The 19381-nt window shown below is 44.0% G+C and overlaps 1 protein-coding gene across 1 annotated transcript in view; it reads right to left on the minus strand.

Moving 5' to 3' along the window:
* DHRS3 (dehydrogenase/reductase 3) overlaps positions 1 to 18753 on the minus strand; it is a 35312-nt gene extending 16559 nt beyond the window's left edge. The window contains exons 1-2 of the mRNA XM_064397276.1: positions 18453 to 18753; positions 17731 to 18215 (exon numbers count right to left, since the gene is read on the minus strand). Coding sequence (XP_064253346.1) covers positions 17731 to 18003 — 273 coding nt within the window. The 5' untranslated portion in view covers positions 18004 to 18215; positions 18453 to 18753. The remainder of the gene's footprint in view (positions 1 to 17730; positions 18216 to 18452) is intronic.
* Between the last annotated feature and the right edge of the window lie 628 nt (positions 18754 to 19381).

A 19381-nucleotide genomic window follows, 5' to 3' on the forward strand; every position in this document is an offset into this window, starting at 1 on the left:
AATTGGCAATAAGTGTGTCCCAAATGGAAGCTGAGAATGACTCCAACAGACACAGAAGTTCCTGTCTGGACAGAGGAAAATGAGAAGGAAAAAGGAGAGGCACTGTGTTCATGATTTCCCAGCCTGTCAGGATGCTGCACAGCCACCCATTCACCATAACTTAGTGGTGGACAGAGGAATATTTAATTTGCATTTTGGACAAATTCTTGGACAGTTAGTTTTCCATCCTGGAAAGAATCCAGCCCTTATTTCTTCCTCCTCTTCATCTCTCGTGATCCTCCCCTGCCTGTTCCTGCTGCACCAGACACGCTCTCCTCTCACAGAGTTACTGACCAGAAAATTGGCCAGGGCAGGTGCCCGGGGAGGTGGATAATCCTGCTCCAAGGCTTCCTGCCTGTGCTTACCTCGGTGTGACCCCGGGCTGGCAGCAGCCAGGGAGGCAGGTGGAATGGGAAAGCCATCCTGACACTCCAGGCTGCCGGAGCAGCAGGGCAGGATCCCGCCACTGGACACAGGGAAGAAGAGATTTATGATGATGGAGGAACTCTACATGCCCTCCTCCCCTTGATGAACTTCAAAGTAGGCAAGGGCTGTGACATCACACTCAGTGCAGATTTTCCCAGGATTTATTAATGGATTTTTGCAAAACAAACCCTATCTGTCGATCTGGAGTCACAGAACTCCTTATCTGACCTTATGAAAATCCTTTCAGCTGGAGGGGCAGGCACTGCATCCTCTGCTCCCAGCGGATTAACTCTGGATCCTTTAACTCTGGATTTAATCTGCTAATGAGGCCTGTCCCGAGGTCAGAGGGGAGACAGAGGGAAGGGTTTTGCTGCTGTTGGACTAAGGCAAAGCTGTCCAACAGAGACCTGCACTGGCTTTGTGCCAAAAACCCCAGTCCTGACTGCAGGGCCAAAGCCTGACTTTCACCATAATACCAGAAGAGTTATGCATCTGACCACCGCAAAATCAGATAAAGCCATAGTTCATATAAACTGGTCTAGACTGAAGCTGCCATCAACCACAATATAAACATGTGATCAATGCTTCCCGAGACTGAAGGCTATGACCAGTGCAGGACACAAGGTCAGAGCTAACTTTACATCATTTACAAGGCTAGTTAACTTGTTCAGTCCGATTTTACTGCTAGCACAATTCAAGAACGGCAGCAAAGGAATGCTGCCCTTTCACACTGTCAATTATTTTGGCACTGTATCTTCAGCAAACCCGCTGTGCTAGAATTTCTGCCTCCAGTGAGCTGGAGCAGTACTGGAAAGGTGTCCCACCACAATTGCCACTATTGGGTTGTAATTGAGTAAAAGAACTGTCACTCTTGGTCTGTTACAGCACAAGGTGGGTTGTGATTAGCAGATATCACTTCCATTCTGAAAGTTTCTCTATTTTACGATTCTTGAAGCAATTCTCTGATACAATCTGAAGACACTGAAAGATTAAAGTGTCGCAGAGAGACACAACTGCCCTTCCTGCCTGATCTCATTATTGCTGCCTCCACAAATCAAGCACAACTCGCAGCCCCAGATCAGCAGAGATAGGAAGTAGTTGGTAGGTCAACACATTTCATTCCCCCTTTCAACCTCCTTCCTAGTCCAGGGGAACAAAAGTTGCTCTGTGCGAGCTGGTATCTGTAATTGCACAGACCTTTGTTCAAACACAGAAAGCCTTTCTGCGCCCAACACTCAGAGTTCCTGCATACTTTTAGGAAGTACAAAGTGCAGATAATCCACTGAAGTATGCCAGCCTTATCCCCCTATATTCACAACGCCTGGTAGTCCTAACTCACACAGCCTGCATTCCAGTGTGTCCCATAATCCTGGCAGAGTTTTGCATATCGTGAGAAAGGGAAGCTAAATCCCACAGCCTCCAAAGCTCCACGTCCTCTGCCTGTCAATGTAGGAGATTTTCTCCTCCAGCCCTTCCCCTGTCTTGGCCCCAGGCAAAGGCAGACAAGTTCTTTCAGGAGCCCTCCATGGGAGAGGCAGCTCAAGGCTGCTTACTGGAAGAGGGAAAGGTGTGGTCCTGCAGTGTGAAAAGCCAATCTTTGCTTTAGAAAGGAAAAAAAAAGAGCCCTGTGATGCCTGAAGTAGGTCAAAATACTTAACCCAGCCCCTTAGTGACACTTCTGTAAAGGTAAGCAAACAAAACAGGCCAGTGGAGAATTTCTCTCAGTTCCCACAGTGAATATCAAAGCTGCAAAGGACCGGTATGAGAAAAGTTGCATGTTAACGTGGAGAATCAAGAGAGTAAGCCTCTGTATCTATTTTACATGCAAGTTTTTCAAGATTACTATTTAGCAGTTGTAAAGCCTGTACGAATTGAATTTAAATTTAATCCTGCCACCCTGGTAAACACAAACCACAGACTTTATTATAAACTGGTTTAAGTCCAGGAGTAACATATAGTAATGAGATTAAAAGTTAGGGCTAAAGAGACTTCAGAAAGCGACTGAAGGAGTGAATTCCAATCATTTTAGTCTGGAGTCAGAACTTTTATTAGTTCATAAGTTGACTTAGCACTCAATGGGATTAACATTATTCACCTAAACAACAGTCAATTCCAGATGTACCCCAATCATCCCTTTTTCCCTCTTAAAAAAACCAAACAGCACCCAAAAAAAAATCACAGAGGAGTACGTCAACACCTGCCTGCTGCTCAGCAGAGGCCTTCCTTGGAAAGAAAATGTGTGATTTTCCGTGTGCACACAGGCATTGCAGACCAGCTCCCTCTGAAGAAGCGAACAAATGCCCACTGTTCTCACAGCCAGGACTATGTAAGGACAGGTGGCCCCATGCTGACTTGGTTTTTTTTTCCCCCCAATTGCTTTCGTCTGCAGCAGGAGCTGCTCTGCAGACTGCCTTGGGAGGGGAGCAGGGGAGGAAGGGCAAGGGTGAGAGGGTGAGGGTTGTTTGCCAGGGGAGGTCAGGCAGGAGTCAGCCTTTACAATTCCATTAACGCCGGGACAGGGTCAAACCGAGTGCACCAAGTGGCCACAAGCTGTCACCCTGGAAGGTCCCTGGAAGCATCTGTGGGGTGAAAAAGGGACAGACTGCTAAAGGTGAATAACCTGGCAGCCGATGGGTGAGAGCAGGCTGCTGCTGCAGGGACCCCGGGCACACAAGGGAAAATCCTGCTGTGAAATCCACACTGTGTTCCATGCCAGGTACACACAGGCAACGAGTGTGTTTGTGACTGGGATAGGTGTGGAAACCACGGGGCAGTTATAAAGACAATCCTAATAAATAACTGAGGAAATAAAGCATGGAAGAAGGCCTCTGAACCTATCCTTTGTTCGCAATTAACCTTTGTAAGTCTTAAGTTGATTTAGGAGCATTTGAATTAAATGACAGGAACTTTCTGCTTGTAGCTAAGCCTTAAAGGGTTTTGCAATAATAACCTTTTGAAGTATAATTTTAGAATATTGCTTGTAGTAAGGATCTTTGAAACTATAGCTTTAGAATATATAAAAAGGAAACATGCTTATCTTGACGCCTTAACAAAACATTGAAAAGCAGCTTGAGAAAGGAAGATGAACATCAACTCAAGGATTGATACTTTCCACCAAGGGAAGCTGGACATCACTGTTATGAGATTTATAGTCCCTGCAATTAAAAGGTGGACCCACATCTGGAATCTGGACCTCACCAGCTGGGAGACTTCTTTCTTCTTTTGGAAGTTGGACCCCTCCATCTGGGGATACTCCTTTCTGGGATACATCCTGAGAAAAACTAAATCACAATAGTGTATAGAATTGTGACGTAAAAATTTAGAATAGAAATTGCTGAGAAAGCTTATGAGTACCCCTATAAATACCTGTAAGCCCCAACTATTGGCGTGCAGTTGGAGGGAAAATTTCCCCCACGGTACCCAGTACTGTATTGCTCATACTTTACCAAATTAATTAATAAATTGATTGCTGCTTAAATATTGGCCTAGTCAACCTTCTCATTTATAACACTGCAGGAAGATTCTCTGGCTGCAGCACAGGAATAAGTGGCGAATCTGGGGGTGGGGAGAGGGGTTAGAAAGTTCTGTATTTGAGGTAAGGCTTTGGAGACATCCACCAATAGGAATATAATACTCCACCCTGCAAAAATAACTAGTGTGCTGCTGCCGCCTCCGTCTGCTTGGCATGGCAGCCCTATAATCCAGATTCCTATAAAAATGTCCACAGATCTCAGGAAATTGTGGGGAGGGGAAATATGCAGGTGCAGAAAGCCCTTTTGTCCTGCGAGCCCAGCAGACAAGATGAAGGGATAAAAAGTCAGTAAATAACATTTCAAAGGGGAAAAAGAAATTACTATGATGGTCTGACAGGACATTTCAGTGTCACTGAAGTTTAGCTGTGTGCACATTTTTCTTCCAAATGCTGCATTATTATTTTTACTTACAGCACATAACTATCAGGGGAAAGAACCTGTGGCAGGTTAAATGTTCATGTTAGAGAGTTAGATACTTACTACAATGCAAAGTTTTGTCTACACTGAACAGTAACTGTTCTTGGTAAGCTAAAAAAATCCAGAAGTTAGATTACAAGGTAATGTTAGGAGAAAAGGACATGTGGGATTAGAAAGTGGCTCCAATACAGTATTGTTTCACCTGACCGGGCAAAACTGCCCACAAATTGCCTCTTCAACAATTAAATGAAAAGTCTGCTACTTCTTAACTAACAAAATGGAAAAACCTGACAATACAAATGTATGTAAAAGAAGAATTAAAGAGCTACAAACTGGGTTCCAGTCGAAGTGGATTCTTCTGTAGAGTCTGCCTTTCTATTTCTGAAATGAATGCTGGAGCAGAGCAGCCTAACCTTGAAATGCTGAGTGGTTTTAACTTCCAGTGTAGAGGGCTGGGCACTGCATCCCCCAGGGACAGCACTGACTCCTAGGCTGGACCCTGCATGGCTTATAAAAACATTACTTATGATGCATTACCAGTTTAAAGAATTGTCAGCTTTAATTCAGAACACCTTCACTTTTGCTCCAAGCTAAATCATGATGAGCAATTCAGCAGCACTTCACTTATTCTGGGAAATATATAAAAAATTCTCTACAAGCTCTATAAAAATAAAAAAAATAGATTTATCAATTTGATGCTATACTCAAAACATCACTGAAAAGAAAAACTAGGGAAGGGTTTAAATTTGTTAAGCTGGGAGAAGGTTTGCAACAAAAATAGCCATAGAAACCTAAGGGTGAATAATGTTCCCAATGCTGTCATTACAAACTGCCCTCCAGAAAGGGCTAAAATATGCTCCAGATCATCCATGTGCATAATAGGATGCAGCTCTTGACTGAAAAAATAACTTCTCCCGTGAGGTTACTGGAGAAGTATTGGAGTTAAAATAGCCTGCCTTAAATTTGTGTATAAACTGAATGCCAGCAACTGCTCCAGACAAGCTCCCCTACAAGCCTTTCTCTGCCTCTAGAAAAAGAGAACTGCTACCATTTTCAAACCATATAAAAGCTGTCAAAAGGTGCCTTTTTTAACAAGAATTTTAGTTGAAGAAATAAAGGACAGTTCTTAGAAGAAAGCTTCAATATTGAAATGCTTAACTGGTTGCCTATCTTTTCATGTGCTTTTCAAAATGTTATTTTTTAATGGTGGCTGTTGCTATGCAACAGAGCAGAATCTCTAAAATCTATTCATGAGTTGTACAAATGGCAGTTTTCAGGACATATTTAACTCTCTCAGTCTATTAAGTCAAAGAAGGAGGATGGGAATCGGAGGACTGTAAGCTCCCAGAGCACATCCCCCACCCAGGGGTACAGGCTGGCTTAAAAAGGATTTTTCACTGATCATACAATTTTTTTCAATACACTGTTAAGATGAAGTAGCTACCTTGCTTTCAAAAAATGTGAAAAACAGCACAGCTCTGTCAAATAAAATGATATCTATATGTAAAACCAAAAAGTTATATACATGTTCGTTACTTTTTCCCAGAAATGATCAAAGCAATTCAAATTCAGATTTTGCCACAATGGTAGTTGTTAAACAAGAGGTGCTGGTCAGGCAGTCACAAATCCAGCTTTAGCATACTCCTAACTTACAGCTGCCTGAAGTTACCATCTTTTGGATGTGACTCCCTGCTTTTCAGGCCACTGCAATGCAAAATGAAGTTAATTCACATCAATGTGAACACAAAGTCAATGAAGTTATCACAGAACGAGACAAAGCTGACTTTCCAATAAAATAAACTATACAAAGTAACCTGGTCAGTAACTGAGATTTAACTGAGGGGCAGAAATAGAATATTGAGGCACAGTAATTCTCAGTGTGTTCAGAGGTAGTCACAAGCCCAGCTCTTTGCCTGAAGGGTTCCCTCCCTGCCAGCAGCTTCAGAGCATTGGGGATCTGCAAACTGCTCCAAGAAAGTGTGTGAAATTTAGCCCTAAAAAAACAGGCCTATTTTTGGTTGACTCACATCCACTTTTTGCTTCCACTGAAATGTAAGTGACAAACCCAGGCGAAGTGCTGGCCTGAGGGACAGCAATCCCCACGTGCAGCAGTGATGGATTGTCAGTGCTGGAACTGCACTTAGAAACCTGGATTCTGAAACAAACAACACTACTTGGCCTAAATCTGAGACTCAAATGCAAACCAAAAGGGTTTTAACTGTTTTTACTGATTCCAGTGGCTAAAGAAACCATTCTAACTTCATCCCAAGAATATCAGCTCCCTCTGAGATGGATCTTTTTTCAGTCTATAACCAGCATTCTGATTATTTAGTGTGTTTACAATTTCAACAACAACCTGAAAATGTGTACTTTATAATTTTATATGATTTATTTTATAAACATAATTTATTTTCAGTGGTTGAGAATCTTCTATCTCTATTGTCCCTTTGAAGTCAGTGAGGAAGCGAAACTAAAATCCCTTTATAAATGTAAGATGCTCTTGTAAATTTCTGGTTTTGCACAAATGCTGGGACAGTGTCAGCGGTCAGAGGCATCAGGAAAGCTCAGTGAGAGCTGTAAACAAGTGCAGTGATGTCAGGAGGAGCTGGCTGACCCACTGCTGAACTCTGGCTCTGAGGGACACACAAAGTGCCAGATCCCTTTCCCACACATGTGTGCATACACACCCCCACCCCTTTCATCAGGAAAGGTGTCACAGAACAATCTGCCACAGTTGCACACCATCATCCAGGGAAATAAACCCTGGAGCCCCTTTTGATGGCTGAAGACTTTGCTTTTGAAGAGACAAAGCTACTTCCATAAGCACATCAAATATAAACAGTGGTCCCTAAGGGGCCTGATCACAATCCAGTCACAAGCAGCAGAAAGCTATAGCATTGCACAACCAGCACATCCCAAACCCAAAATCAAATGGCTCAATTCAGCAAGGCAGGACTCCTGCATTTCCCAGGGGCCTCGGAAATATTCTGACATAATTCCTGACAGCTCACTGCGGCCAGAGCCAGCCCTGAACTGTTCCCATTTGGGAAAGAAGCACTTGTCCCAGCTGGATGCTTTTAATGTCCCACTTGGAAGCATGACCTTGTCTCCTTGAGTTTGTCCTCACTGGGAAGGTTTTTTTAGGAGTTGGGTACAGGGAATTTGAGGTTGTACTCAACATCAAACCAAGCTGCTGAAAGGGGGTGTCAGGATTTTCCATTCCCTCTCCACCAAGCTTTGCCCAGGGAAGTGCTGATCAGAGACAAGCTGTCTGTGTTTGCTGCCAGCAAGGAGGCTGCAATGACAGATCGAAGACAAGCACTAATTTAATGTTCATGTAGAAAATATCTGGCTGCCCACTGCTATTGCTGATCCATTCTCTTGAAGAGCATGGGAACACAAACTGCTCAGTGTGTCTTTACAGCAACACTCTTCACTCCCATAATGTAGGCTTGGTATATTTGAGATTTTTTTGAGGTCCAGTGAAAAGATTACCTAAGAATTTCTGTTTTTAGGTAAAATGGTGCAAGTTTGTCAGCTCTTCAGACACAAAGAAAATCTTGGGTGTACCTGGTGATTCAAAAGGCAAATAGAACAAACCCCAGTTATTAGCACATAAAAGATTATTGTTTTTTAATGGTGATTTCTGTCTTCTAAATATAGGCCTGGCCATAAAGGAGACATTTGCTCTTAGTGAAGATTCTAAGAAACACTGAAGTGAGATCTTCAGTGCCTGAAGTCTGACTTTCTGCTAGAGGCCAGCACTCACAGGAGTTCAGACAGCAGGATTCTATTCCAGGATTTACTGGGAAAGAGGACCTACCAAAATGATGAAGAGTACCCATGGATACACCTCTACTGCTCAAGAGAAGGGAAGATGACTGAGAGAAAACTCCATCTGCACCTATTCTTCTTGGCTCTTTCACTGAGATAAGGGAAGAAATACATTATTAGCCAAGTCACACCAACTGCTACCCCACCTTTATACTGACTCTTTCTAATCTGTAGCTAAAACTGTGTCAGACTACAGGATAACCACAGACATAGTCTTTCCAGGCATCATTTTACCACCTCAAAATATGTATAATTTTATGTTGGTTAAGTGTACAGAGGTACAACTGTCACTGGTTACACACTGAGAGCCAGGTTTACCTCACAGGCACACACCTAAAGCACAACTGATTCAGCAGAGCTGCATTTGTGCTTTCAAACATGATTTTATTGCCATAAACAGAGAGCACTGACACATTTACTCAGGCAGTGTAAGAGAAATCCCTATGTTAACCAAAACAAATAAGCTCTGCAGCACTGCAGTCAGTAAATTGTAATTAAGAAGGTGGCAACATAAGGGCAGCTGTCCACAAAATCCCATTGTAATTATGCATAGTTTATGGCTAAACTAATGGGATGAACAATTTAAATTAATTACAAACTCTGCCAAGGTACCCATCTATTCCCAAGTCTATTAATTAGAATCAATTTAATCCCCACTGGGATAAAGGTCAAACAACACGTATTTGACCCTTTTCTCCTGGCGTCAGTGTTATCAGCCCATGGATCTGGCAGTGCCTGGGTCTGACTTGTTCGACTCTTCAGGATGTTGACAGGATGCTTTGAAGAACAGAGTCTGGGCCCAGCTAAAAAAATCTCTAATAATTTCTGCTTTATATTCCTGATAAGCACACGTTTAAAAAGGCCAGAGCTTATTCTTTCTTGTTGGTCAGCTCTGAGGCTGTTGCTCTCTGTCTTGAGGAGTTTTTCTTTTCAGTCTCCCGTTCCTGCAGAAAACCTTGAAACAGTAATTGTGTTAGATTTGTGTCTTCAGTTTGGGACAGGAATCAAAGTGAAAACTGAACACTAACTAGTATTTGTTATTGAATTTTAAAACAAATATGCAAACTTACACTCAATACTTAAATACTCAATAATCATTAGCTGACATTTTCAAACTGCTCAGAGGGAAAGACACCAAACTTCTAGACCCTTGTCCAATTTTATGGGCAGGTAATCAAGAGAACTGTTACTTTTTTCTTGTCCCCATCACTCTTGCAGACTGAATTAACCAGCTTCTTCTGGGAACTTCATAATTATCATCTATTTGTCCTAATTCTTCAGGGTTTTTTGGGTTTTTTTACTTGCCGTGATACTTTCATTCCTCTGAGGTTACTGTCAGGCCAAGTTCCTGATATTTGCTCTGGCAGTTTGATGTAAAACCAGATAGTTCTTGATATGCTGACTTTGAATATTGCTGATGTATTTGAGAAATGGAACTCAGAATGTATTCAGAGTTTTCTAAGTTCCTCCTTTGTAATTTTACTATAGTATCACTCTAATAAAGCAGGTTTCCACAGCAGCCTTAAGAATAATAAAATATTTGATTCCTTTAAAATGCTTAGGACTGTATGCATGAATTATGGTCACTCTTAAAGCAAATTGCTGTGCCTGGCTAATTAAATCAGACATTAGCTCAACAGCATGTTTGATTCTTTTATAACACATAAAAACTACCTACAGTGCTTCAGATGGAAACAGATCTACAAGTCTGGGACTTTTTCTAGCCTGTGCCAGAGCCATGACATAAATGCAACATAAATACTCAGCAGCACTTTTACAAGTCACTGCAGATGATGAAACCACACAAACAAAATAGGGATGAATTACTTCAGATAAGTGGCCTGAAACATCATGGCCCAAAACCTTCCTGACAGCCCTGAAGTTCAGAATATCAACCTTTCTCCTTCCTGTGGTCCAAATGAGACTGAGAATCCTGGAATCAGACTATGGCTGAGGCTCTGGACTTCTGGATGTCCTCTGGTCCAACCCCCCAGTCAAGATCAAGCACCTCCTCTACTGCTTGACCAGGTCAGCTCATTTTGAATTTCACTGCCTCCTCCTCCAGCTTGCCAGATGTGAGCCTCTGTTTTCACTTTCAAGGTATTCACTTTCACTTTACCCATACTCCCTTCACCCTTCATTTAGCATTAGGTCTACTGCAGCCTTCACCTCCCAGCATTAACTTTTAAAACAACCTGTCTGTTTTCTACCACACTTCCTGCACCTCTCTAAACATTCTTCAAAACTATTGCTACTTTTCAAACCCCCACCTTAAAACTTCCATTGCTGTGATGCCTCTTCCAAAACTTTAAACTGGCTCAACAAGTGGTGCTGCAGTCTGGCTTTCATCAGCAGAGAGTTCTGTGTTGGTACTCATTGTCACCTTTTGGTTTTTATCTCCACTGTCACATTTATTTATTTTATCCCTGCCAACTCTGAGGTCAGCATCATCTTTTGCTGTTGTTCTTACAGAGCACATTTAGCATCTTTATGCTAAAGAATCTTTGGTGTGAAGTCAGTTTTTGAGGCACTGCAGTGACATTAATATATAACCTCATCTTTGAAACTTTAAGATTTTTTACAGCATTGGCACAGTCCTTGTATTTAGTGGGAAGCCTCATTTAACTGCCTTGGTGCCAGACCTTCAGCATGTTAAAAAGTGCTGGATCTTGGTGTGCCAACACAGCATGGTCTCAATTGGGACAGTGTTTTCTCATTACATCACTGTGTCTTGATGGGAGATGACAAGACTGTAACTCTGCAAGTACCACTTCTTGTTAACATGATTTATTCTCCTTACAACATACCCAGCAACAGAAGACAGGTATGTTCCAAATTATAAGTTAAAACAGCTCCAGCCCAAGCTGCTTCACAGACACCAAAGATCTGAGAGCTGATAAATTCTGGCAGTGCCTGCCAGGCAGAGACACTTATTCAGCATTTATTCCAACTGCTGGCCTTGGCACCAGCACCCAGCACAGGCTTCATGCCACGGCAGCCTGGGACTCCAAACAAGGGCTCTTCTGCCCATCCTTAAATCCAATCAACAAAGTAGGGAGCTGCCAACAGGAAGCCATTAAATAAAGCTGCTGTCAGGATGTAATCTTTGGAGGAATAAAGCCTTTCTGGAGACCATAAAGCCCATCAGATCTATGCTCTCATACTTTACCAAAAGTTTCAAATTAATGTATTATTTCACATGACATGGAAAAACATTCACTCCCCAGCTCTTCTCATGTACTTCTGGCTGCTGATAAGTTGTGACATGCTCTACTGGTTCACTGTAAGATTAAGTGCTTAAATTTAAGGAAGATTAAAGTAACCATCATTTAACATATCCCTGAAGCTGCTGCATTCCTATGGTGGTTTCTTTCCAACCACACACACAACAGGAGAGATTAATCACTTACAACCTCATATTTGCACTACAGGTAAATATGCTCATTACACTAAGGTATCTACAGCATAGAAAATGTGCATTTTCCTTTTAGATTACATTATCCTTTTCACACAATGTCAGATTGCCTTTTCCAAATGGTCACTTTTTTGCATTTCAAACTGACTGCACAGAAATCCATTAGACACATGGGCTGCAGTTAATTGTGGTACCACCACAGGGCAGGAAAAGCATTCAGAATGGGGACAGATGCTCACCTGGCAACAGTTTCTTAGCACTGAAATCTAAATAGATATATATAAATATTACACTGAGTCTTTTGAAACCAGGCCACCTTAAATGTAGTGCACCACACTGGCACATTGCACTGGGTAATGTACATCAGAACTGTGCCCATTTCTTTTATAAACCTAATTTTAAAGGCTTTCTAATTTCATTATGTTAAGTCATGATGCCTGTTAAAAACAAGTACATGGTGATTAATCAGTTTCTGAGAAAAATCAGGTCCTCTCAGCTCTGAAAGCGTGCCATTTCAAACCAGCTCTTTTCCTTCTATCAGGACTAATATTCTCTGGGTGGCCAGATCAGGTCTAGTCATGTTCTGAGCTGAGAAGGAACGAATGTGTCAGAAATCAGTTATTACTTGCAGAACAAAAGTGTCTCCTTGACAACTGGCCCAGCACATGGGATTTCAAAGCTGACAGAAGCAGAAGGTTTCCTACGGTTCCTGCAGGGATCTCATGCCTTCCCATCCCTTCCCACTGCCCCAGCACACAGTCAGGAATTATAAACCTCTGACATTACAAAAGAAAGGCTTCCAGGTCTGGAGCACTACAGCACATCTGGATGGTGCCTGGGGTGTATTCTCATTCCAATGCACCAGGAACTTGATGCCAGGCAAGAGATACTCCCCACTGCAGTTTAGCAAGACTCTTCTACAGGCTCTGAAAGTGCAACCAGAGATGAATGTTTGAGAATGTTGACCAATATTTTAAGACATTTTGGAATAAGAACTCTTACTGAATCCATGGGAGACACTCATAGCTTTTGTCCTGCACCTCAGAATAAGTCACAGCTCTGAAACAGCAGCAGTGGCCTTTGCCCTCATGTCAGGAGATTGGTATTAATTTAATATCCAGCTCTAGTCACAGAGCAGGTAATCCTTGATCATACAGCATTGGTATGTGTTATAAAGAAGCTTTTTGAAGGTATATACAAATTCATACAAATGAGGACAATAATACATGGGCCATTCACTTAAGAGCTGGACTTGATAATCCTTGTGGGGTCTCTTCCAACTCAAGAGTATTCTGTGAAATCTCTGAACTAATAAGTCAATGTGATTCATAAAAACCAAAGTGAAATATTCATACACCTACAGATGCAATTTGTGTGGGAGGAATGTGCCATTGATAAACTCATCTCAAAACTTGCCAAATTTTCCATTACTGGGAGTACAAAGCTAAATTCTATGACCTGATACACCATTTTTTTACATAACCTCTCACCAATACTCTCAGCCGAAACACAAAATAGCCTCAAATCTTACTCAGCTAAATCCCTCCAATTATTCAAGGCCTTCAAGCACTTGTAATTCCTCTGAGGTTTTCAGTTCTGTTGGAGAAAGTGAAACGCTGAGGGAAACTCCAGGATCCAGCAGCAGTGTGTGCTTGCACAGCTCTCATCCATCTCTTTCTTGGTGCTGCCTCCTCCCTCAACTTCTTCCCATCCCAACTGTCACTGAACTGAAAGAGGACAGCACAACCAAACAACAAAAAATCCTCCAAAATGCTGACACTGAGGTCTGACTTTGAAAAATACTGATGGAAAGAACAATTGATATTTCAGGGCTGCTGGGTTTTTCTGGAAAGGCCCAAGAAACACTTCCAAGGTCACTGTCAGATAAACAAGAATACTAAATTACTTACTAGAGCTGGGGAATCTGTTTCAGTCCTATTATTAACATCTTTTTCAGTTACTTTTATTAGGTTTTGTTGAGCAATGCAGAATGCCTAAGAATCAAATATCCCTTTCCTGTTCAATCACACCTCAAATTAGACAATCTGTGAACAAAGTAAATTAAAATGAGAAGAAAAAAATTTTAGAGATCAAAGATTTCTATAAGAAAATCTAACAAAAATCAAGACATACAGAAGACATAGGAATCAAAACTTCTTCACTAGAGACTATCAAAACCAGGGCTGACAACTTCCTGGCAAAGGCACTATAATGAAACTTCTGTAGGAAAAGCAAATGGCCTTGAGGAAACCAGGCACAGTTTCCCACTCTACTGAGCAGTGAATGAACCCATTCAGCCCCGACACCCCCTGACTGCTCACATCTGCAGAGGGCTGCTCTCCAACACAAGAAATACTGTTCAAAGGGGCCAGTCTTTCCAATATTAACTGGATTATACAGTACAGCCTTTGCAAAACACCATTAGGCTTTGGAAGTGGATTTTTATTTCATAGGCATTAAATCATAAACTCATAAAAGTCTCTCCTTCTCCCATTTCATTAACACAGACATTCTCTGCCATTTTGGCTCACCAGAGTATCAACAGCCTTGACAGAGCTACCACTGTGTGAGACTGAGGCAGAGGTGGTGCTTCATGGACCAAATACTTTCAAGGTACAGTCAAATTCTCAAGAGTTAAAGCAAGCAACAGTGAGGATTTTGACTTTTGCAAGCAGCCAAGAAGGGACAGAAAGCAGAAAGTTAATTTCTCCAGCGGTTCAGCCACAGCAGAGTAGCTTCTCAGCCGGCACTTATGCATCTGGACACATCTCTGGGAAGTTGGATTACAACACTTGAGCACTTCCGGAGAAAAGTCAGTGCTGTTCATCCCTCATAATAACACTAACATGTCCTGGATCATCTGTAACCACTTCATCCCTGCATACAGCTCATTTACATGCTCTTGGCTTTTTCCAGAAGTGCTCCAGGAAGCATTTCAGTACACAGTGCCTCCCAGGACCAAGTAGTTCTTGACAACTACTTGAAATTACAAACTGAGTATGGATCCTTTGGCCTCTCCGGGTACACTTGAACAGGAATCATCTGATGATTAAAGTCTCTCATTGCCTAAAAATTGCTGGCAGTCTTAATTGAAAAAAAACCCCAGAACATACACTTCTGAAATTGCAAATAGAACTGGCACTGCTTTGTGCCCTTATTGGCTATTTCTTTGGGGAGGCCAACAAACAACTTTGAGAAAAGAAACATCACTTGAGAAGGAAATGTCTCCCAGACATTTATCTAAGTCACATTTGAGGCACAATGGCGGAGCAATAGGGGTAAAGAATGGAAATCAGGATGGATTTACAAGATCATGCCCAAGAGACTTCCATTCCATTAGATGGAGAATTTTAGTCTCCATGCTCATCAATCAAGCACAAGACATTGTATTTCCATTTGCATAAACAATTTTGGGATTTATTTCTTGTCATCTTCATAGCTTGAAACGCAAGATCAAATTTTACAGTAGAGGAGTTGCAGATGTGACAATTCATAATCTTGTGAAATACAACATTTGCCACCTTGCTTGAAAACGGCTCCGATACATCTCACTCGTGAGCAACAAAACCAGCCTCTGAAACTGAGCGTAAGATGAAATCCCATCCAGTCTAATTACCAGAGGAGTTTCATAGCCTCACAGTCCCAACTAACTTATCTTTCTGAAGATTCTAATCTCAAAAATATGGTTATATATCGCCGCCTACCTCCAAAACCCCGCCACTATGTCTGTGTGCGCAGGCGCTGGGAGCACTTGGTCAGGACACACTGCACACCCTCCACCAGAGCCTGAGCCCGTGGCACTGCTGCCAACCACCTCCATGGCAAGCTGGGCTTGGCCCCAGACTTCCACGCCTTTGCTGGAAGTCTTTTTCTAAACTTGGAATATGGTGGCTACACCACCTGATAGTCAGAATCTGTTCGAAGTTATTAATTATGATCAATAATTCAAGCTTTGCGTATTGCTGTATGCTAGTTAACAGTGTAAAAAGAGAAAACCAGTCAGTTTTCACAAGCCTTATCAAAAGATGACTTGCCAGACACTCCAAGGCTTTTTCATTTCTTTTTGATTGTCAAATGCAAAGCGTAAAATTGAAGAGGAGTGCCAAGCAGAAGGGTGTGCATGGTACATGGCGACTGCACAAAATCCACAAATTTAGGGTTGAGCACAGAAGCAGGAAAGAAATGAAATCTCATAGCAAAGGGAATGGAAACTACCACATGGAGGTAAAATTAGCATTAAAACTACTAAGGAGATGAAGCCAACTTTGCTGTTCTCACCACAGGCTGGCAGGCAGTGCCACTGCCAGGGGGATCAGAACTTGCTGAGTGCCATATGTGACTGACTGGACACCATGCTGTAACTGAAAAGAAAATCTAATTCAAATTGACTCAATGCAAAGACAAACACCTTGATGACGCACATGAAAACATCCCAAAAGGCAAAACACCCCAAAGTTCTAACCAATAACTAGCAACACACAGCATTTCAGAACATGGTATGAGACAAGTACAAAGATTCCCAATAATTATTCTCATGTATTCTGTATTTTTTCCTTACACAATATGTAGAGATTTTGTAGATAGGACATACAGATAGAATACAGTCTGTGTCTGTTTACAGTAATTCCATTCTCAGCTCTCTCTCAAAACAGCCCAGTCTCCTTTTGGCCCCTGTCCCCTGGCTCCTCAGGGCCATTGTTCAGCTCCCAGCTCAACTGCAGCAAAACAGCTCTTAAATGTGCTGTAGAAATGGTAGCACTTTAATGCCAGCGCTCAGCATAGCAACCAGCCACTCTAAATAAATAAATAATGAAGCCTGGTATTCCAACAGATAATATAAATACACCTTCAGCAAATTTCTTGGGTCCAAAGGTCAATCAACTTGTTTGCTCTGACTCCCAGAATGTGTAAATCTCAACATGATGTTTAAACACAAACACAGACAAACATCAAAGTTCAATGCTGACATATTTTACACCTCAGAGTTACATGCCAGAATAGCTCTGTACCACACAGAGAAAACTGTAATGCATGTGTAAGGAAGTGATAAAACCCTATTCTGAACTAAATCCAATTTTTTTTCTTTAAATAGCCTCTCATTTTGTATTTTTCCTCTTCTTTCTTCTCTATTTATTCTCATTCATCCTCTCACACAGAGAAGTATTTATGCAGCTGTCTAATTTCACCAGTCCTCCCCTTAATCACCAACAAAAGGGGAGATGAAACTTTCCATCCTAACACTCATTTCAGGGATGTGTGTTTCTGCATCCCTGACTGATTCACAAATAGGAACATACTTGTATTTACAAAACCAAGACATTTCAAGGTAAACCACCAGCTCCTGAGCAAGAGCATGGACCCACCAGCTACACTGGCACTTCTGGGCTGCTGTGCAGACCCACTCTCAGCCCCTCTCCTAAAGGAAATGTGCAAATAATCCCACAGCTTCCACTCAAGCTGTGCTCTTCTTGCCGGGTTCTCATTCATTTTCCCCTTGAACAGCTCTGGGCTGTCCAAAAATGAAACACAAGGGACTTCAGGAAGCACAAGAAATTAATTTCAGGAATGGAAGCCCAGCAGGGTGAAAGGGGACGCTTCTGCCCACTGTCCCAGAGCCACCTGTCCCTCTCCTGTGGGGTGGTGCACCTGGATAGGATCCTGGTGGATGAGGGCTCACTGCACATGATCCCCATGCCCAGCAGTGCCAGGAAGCAGCAATGCGAGTGAGCACTGGCTCCATGCACGGAATTGCTCAGCTCTCCTTCCCCTGCCACAGGAGACCTGGGCTGAGGCAAAACGCTCTCCTTTGTCAGCAGAGGGGGATCCAGGAGGGGGATCCAGGAGGGGGATGTTCCTCACAATCGCGTTTGCACGGCTGGGATGGGGAAAGGCAGGAGGCAGCGAAGGAGGAGCGGGCAACTTCTGAAACGCAACCGATGCAGTAATAACTCGGTCCTGCAAAAGGAGAGCTTCTCTCGCCTTTCCCCACCGATCCCACCCAGAGGAGGGGCAGCAGGGCTCGGTGGCAGAGCAGCAGGTGGGCGCTCCCCTCCCCTCCCGGCTCACCTTCCTGGCTCCTCTCCTGGCGAACTCCCGGGCCAGGTGCCGGCCGATGCCGCGGCCCCCGCCGGTGACCAGCACGTTCTCCCGGGACAGGTCCCGCAGCTTGGGCGGCAGCACCAGGCACACGGCAGCCTTCACCACCAGATACAGCATCTGCACCGGGAACAGCAGCAGGGCGCCCAGCCACTTCCAGACCATCCTCTTCTCCCAGGCAAAGTTCTCTTCCAGACCTCCACAAAACCAAGGTGACAGAGAAAGAAAAGCAACACCCTTCATGCACCCCCAGACGGGTGACAGTTCTTCAACCCCCTTCCAAAACTTGGGGGCAAGAGGTTCCTGGATTGGAAAAATCCTTCCCTCCCCCTAAAAAAAAAGGGGGTAGGAGTAAAGTAGTGCAGAAGACCAAGTCACTCCCCTGTTTCTTGATCGGTGTCCTCTGGGATTGTCACACGCAGGTAAAACAGCTCCTTTGCTCTTTAACTGGAAAGCTTTTTTTTAATGAAGAGGGGAAAAAAAAAAAGTAGAATTAAAAGTAACCATACATCCCTCCGCTGCAAAGACCCACACAAAAATCCAGTATCCAAACGAAAGGTTTGTATATTTAGAAAAATAAAATAAAATAAAGCAGCCTATGTCTCCAAATTTCAGCCCGCAGTGCCTTCCAGGCAGCTCATTTCTATTCTTAGACTCAGGAAATTGCTTAAATAAGATAGAATTGCCAGGACCTTCTTTTTAAGAAAGGCTCTATTCAGGGTGAGGTTGTTGTTTTTGTTTTAGTATCTATAAATATCTATAGACGTTCTGTCCTGAGCCGGTTGCAAAGGCTGAGCCGGTCACTGCCTCTCTCTGCCCCCTCTCCCGGTTTTTTCACTTGGAGTGTCTGATCACAGAGCAGGAATTACGCCGTGCACTAGTTCAGCTCTGGCTCTCACTCATTCCTGCCTATTGCCGTCTCTGCCGCTCAGGGCCGCGGCGCTGGGGAGGTTTTATACCCCATTAATCCTGATTGACAGTTAAAGTGTCGGGGCGATTTCACTACTGTTCCTGGGAGTGGCTCTGCTCTGCCCTCCCCCGCCGGCCGCCGCCGCGCCGCCAGCTCGCTGCGGCTGGGCGGGCGCTGCCAGCGCGGCCCGAGGGGCCGGCTGCGGGCGCCCTGAGGGCACCATGGGCACCCTGAGGGCAGCGGGGCTACCTGCGGGCACCCTGAGGGCACCATGGGCACCCTGAGGGCAGCGGGGCTACCTGTGGGCACCCTGAGGGCACCATGGGCACCCTGAGGGAAGCAGGGCCGGCAGTGGGCACCTTGAGGGCGCCATGGGCACCCTGCGGGCACTCTGGGCCGGCTGCGGGCACCCTGAGGGCATCGGGGCCACCTCCGGGCACCCTGGGCTGGCTGCGAGCACCCTGGGTGACCTGCGGGCACCCTGGGCCGGCTGCGGGCACCCTGAGGGCACCCTGAGGGCAGCGGGGCCGGCTGCGGGCACCCTGAGGGCACTGAGGGCACCCTGAGGGCAGCGGAGCCACCTCCGGGTACCCTGGGCCGGCTGCGGGCACCCTGAGGGCACTGAGGGCACCCTGAGGGCAGCGGAGCCACCTCCGGGTACCCTGGGCCGGCTGCGGGCACCCTGAGGGCACTATGGGCACCCTGCGGGCG

The sequence above is a fragment of the Passer domesticus genome, chromosome 22 (genome assembly GCF_036417665.1).
Source record: "Passer domesticus isolate bPasDom1 chromosome 22, bPasDom1.hap1, whole genome shotgun sequence".
NCBI lineage: Eukaryota > Metazoa > Chordata > Aves > Passeriformes > Passeridae > Passer > Passer domesticus.